Source organism: Hemiscyllium ocellatum, chromosome 16 (genome assembly GCF_020745735.1).
Source record: "Hemiscyllium ocellatum isolate sHemOce1 chromosome 16, sHemOce1.pat.X.cur, whole genome shotgun sequence".
In the NCBI taxonomy this organism is placed as follows: domain Eukaryota; kingdom Metazoa; phylum Chordata; class Chondrichthyes; order Orectolobiformes; family Hemiscylliidae; genus Hemiscyllium; species Hemiscyllium ocellatum.
Genome location: NC_083416.1, coordinates 6,495,751 through 6,499,373, shown reverse-complemented (window position 1 = coordinate 6,499,373; position 3,623 = coordinate 6,495,751). Strand labels below are relative to the sequence as shown.

Below are 3,623 nucleotides of genomic sequence, written 5' to 3'. Positions count from 1 at the left end.
TCCACCTCATCACAAATTAATGTTGACACTAACTGCTATTATTCTGAATTATCTACCAAAAGATACCATAAACAGCATGTTGATTAACTAATGTTGAAACGTATTATTAATTAGCATTGTTGTAATCAATATTATACAGGGTCTCAATTTGTTTGCTCCTCATACACATGAATACGGCACAATCCTTCAACACCATCACTTCAAAAACGATGCAGACGTTCTTTCCCACAACACGTCAAGCAGTGGCTTAAACCCAGCTGAAAGGTAATGGTCCTGCGCTTTTGCACTGGTCTGCCGCACAATACCGTCTCTTTAAAAAGGAACAATTTCTTCAGCTGACTGCCTTTGCAGAAATCCAAATTAAAATATACTTTTATCTGTCAACGTTAGCGAACTTCCTTAACTGTTTAAATATACGTATATATAAACAGAAAACACACCATCGTTAACAGACACTCAGGATGTCGAGGCAGCCGAGTTATCAGTGCAGCTGGCTACAAAGTACGTCTGCGAGTCCTGAAGATGATCTTTTTGAAAGCCTTGCGGAAGTCCCTGTTGAAGATGGTGTAGATGATGGGGTTGAGCGAGCTGTTGCAGTAACCAATCCAAAAGAAGAAGTTGAAGAGGGGCTCGGGGATGGTGCAGTTCTGTCGACAGATGGCCCTCAGGCTGTAGGTGAAGAAGAAGGGGAACCAGCACAGCACAAAGACGCCAATGACCACGGCCAGCACAAAGGTGAAGCGTTTCTCCCGCAGCTGGGCCAGCCGGCTCTTGCTGAGCCTGGACACGGGCCGAGCCGCCTTCCTCTTCCTCCTCTGCTCCAGGAAGAGCTGAGAGGCCCTATGGCCAGCCCAGGACAGGCGGCTACAACCCGGACCCGGGAGGGGAGGCAGGGTCGAGGAGGACGGAGGAGGCAGGGCCAAGGGAAGGGGGAGAGGGACCTCCTGACTCCTCCTGAGCTCCACAGGCCGGCTCTGTGCCTCCGAGGAGCAACTCTCCTCCAAGTCAATGTCTTCCAGCTCTTCCTCCTCATCGTCCTCCTGGTGTGGGTGGCTCTGGGAGCTGGGTGGGCTGCCACCCGGGGCACTCGCCCGGTCTCGGGGACGGCGGCGGCGGGAGAAGGCGCTCTCCAAGGGAAGTGCAGGGGCAGGGGCACCGGGCTGCCCATTGCCAGCCACCGAGACCACTGAGGTCCTCTGCTTGGCCACCCGGTAGATTCGGAAGTAGACCAACATCATGATGAGGCAGGGGGCGAAGAAAGAGACAGCGCAAGATGACAGGATGTACCAGGTCTCATCGTTGAGTTGGCAGCAGCCTTGCCTGGCACGGTCCACGCTGACCAAGGGCGGGAAGGAGATGACCGCCGAGATAAGCCACACCACCGCGATCATGGCTTTGATGCGGCGTGGGGTCCGTTTCAAGTTGTATTCAACGGCTCTGGTCACAGCCCAGTAGCGATCCAAACTGATGGCACACAGGTGGACGATGGACGAGGTGCAGAAGAGCACGTCCAGTGCCAGGTAGATGCCGCACCAGACGCTGCCGAAGTACCAGTAGCCCATCAGCTCGTTGGCCAGCGAGAAGGGGATGACCAGAGCAGCCACCAGGATGTCCGCCGATGCCAGCGACACCAGGAAGAGGTTCTGCGGAGGCCGGAGCGCCCGGCTGGTCAACACGGCCACCACCACCAGTGCGTTGCCCACCATGGTCAGCATGATGACCGTTACCACTGCCAGACTGACTGCTGCTGCCGCTAGCCCACTGTAAGGTGCTGAGGTCAGCTGACCTCCGGCCATCATCGTGCTGTTCCCCTCCTGGGAGCGGTTAGGGGCGGGCTGCCCACACAACTCCATCTGGGGGCTGGGGAGGGGCTGTCCCTCAACTGCCTCTCCCTCACTCCCTCCAGCTCTATCCCCCTATCACCTCTCCTTCACTCTCTCTAGCTCTACCCTCCCTCTACCACCTCTCCCTCACTCCCTCCAGCTCTACCCTCCCTCTACCACCTCTCCCTCACTCCCTCCAGCTCTACCCTCCCTCTACCACTTCTCCCTCTCTCCGTCCAGCTCTATCCCCCTATCACCTCTCCCTCACTCCCTCCTGCTCTACCCTCCCTCTACCACCTCTCCCTCACTCCCTCCAGCTCTACCTTCCCTCTACCACCTCTCCCTCACTCCCTCCAGCTCTACCCTCCCTCTCTTGTCTAGTCCTCACTCCCTCCAGCTCTACCTCCTTCTACTGCCCCTTCCTCACTCTCATCAGTTCTAACCTCACTCTAACACCTTCCCCTCCTTCCCTCCAACTCTGCCCTCCCTCTACGGCCCCCTCCTCACTCCCTCCATCTCTACCTTCCTTCTGCCACCTCCCTCTCACTCCCCCAGCTCTGCCCTCCCTCTACAGCCCTCTCCTCACTCCCTCCATCTCTACCTTCCTTCTGCCACCTCCCCCTCACTCCCCCAGCTCTTCCCTCCTTCTCCTGCCCCCTCCTCACTCTCACCAACTCTATCCTCCCTCAATCACCTCCTCCTCACTCTCTCCAGCTCTACCCTCCCTCTACCTCCTCCCTCTCACTCCCTGCTTCCTGTTACATACCCTCCGGCCGCTCTCTGCCCTCTCCTAGTGCAATCACCTCCTCTCCAGTGCCTCTCCTCAGTATTCACTCACTGCCGAATGTATCTCCGAAACTGCATTCAGGATGCTGCTCTCCCTCTCTCTATCTCTCTCTGTCCCTTTCTCTCTTTAGCAATCCCTCTCTCTCTCTCTCTCTGAGGAGGGAGAAGCTCAGAAGGCAGTGTTTGGTTGATTGGTTATTTCCCAAACGTTCCTGGATAACTCTCCGCACTTCGGATTTCTCTCTCTGTAGCCGCTCAACCTTTACAAAGCTCCCGGAGCCCTGACGTCAAGCCAATCGCAGTCTTCAGGAAACAAAAAGGGGGGGACTAGATCTCTCTCTCTCTCTCTTTGACTGACTCCAACACTTTATTCTGGACAGACAGGGAGAGAGGGTAACTACTCCTGACTGCTTAGCCAAGAGCTGTGTAGCTCATGTTGCAAGTGAAACCCTAAGTCTGTCTCACATCTTAATCTCACTTGGGTCAGGAGTAAATCCTTGTTCCAACTTTACTCCAGGTGAAGACGACGCCCCCAGCTTCCACAGTTGAACTTACTGTAGGTGTATTTTTCTCTCTCGCTCTCTCTCTCTTATCGATAATCTTGTAAGCGTGTGCATCGCCTTAATGTTGGTGTCCTTTGCAAAATGTCCTGGGGCATAGTCAGAAGTGATTACCCTCCCTCTCACCCTCCCTCTCTCCCCCTCTCTCTCTCATGGCCTGTCCACAATAAAACGTTGAAGTGCAGAGAGAGTCAAGGAGCTGAGGTGCCGAAGTGGAATTTTGTTTCTTATGACGCCGGTTTGTTTTTATTTCACTTCAACGTGAGACTGAGAATTGAACGCTGCATTTCGCCTGCCTCGAAACGCAGGGTGAATGAGGCTGGAAATTCCTGGGGACAACTCGGGCACCCGCTTCTCGCCCTGAACTACCCTTCCAGTGAAATGTTTCTGACCCATTTGCGGGGTCAGAGAGGTCACAATTTCCTGATGAGATTTAAAAAGCAACATGCGGTCC

At 54.6% G+C, this 3,623-nt stretch overlaps 1 protein-coding gene across 1 annotated transcript; it reads right to left on the bottom strand.

Annotated features, from left to right (window-relative positions):
* Positions 1–401: 401 nt before the first annotated feature.
* LOC132823134 (alpha-2Db adrenergic receptor-like) lies at positions 402–1,903 on the bottom strand. The gene has a single exon (XM_060836680.1). The coding sequence runs from the start codon at positions 1,851–1,853 to the stop codon at positions 495–497; it is 1,359 nt and encodes a 452-aa protein (XP_060692663.1). The 5' UTR covers positions 1,854–1,903; the 3' UTR covers positions 402–494.
* Between the last annotated feature and the right edge of the window lie 1,720 nt (positions 1,904–3,623).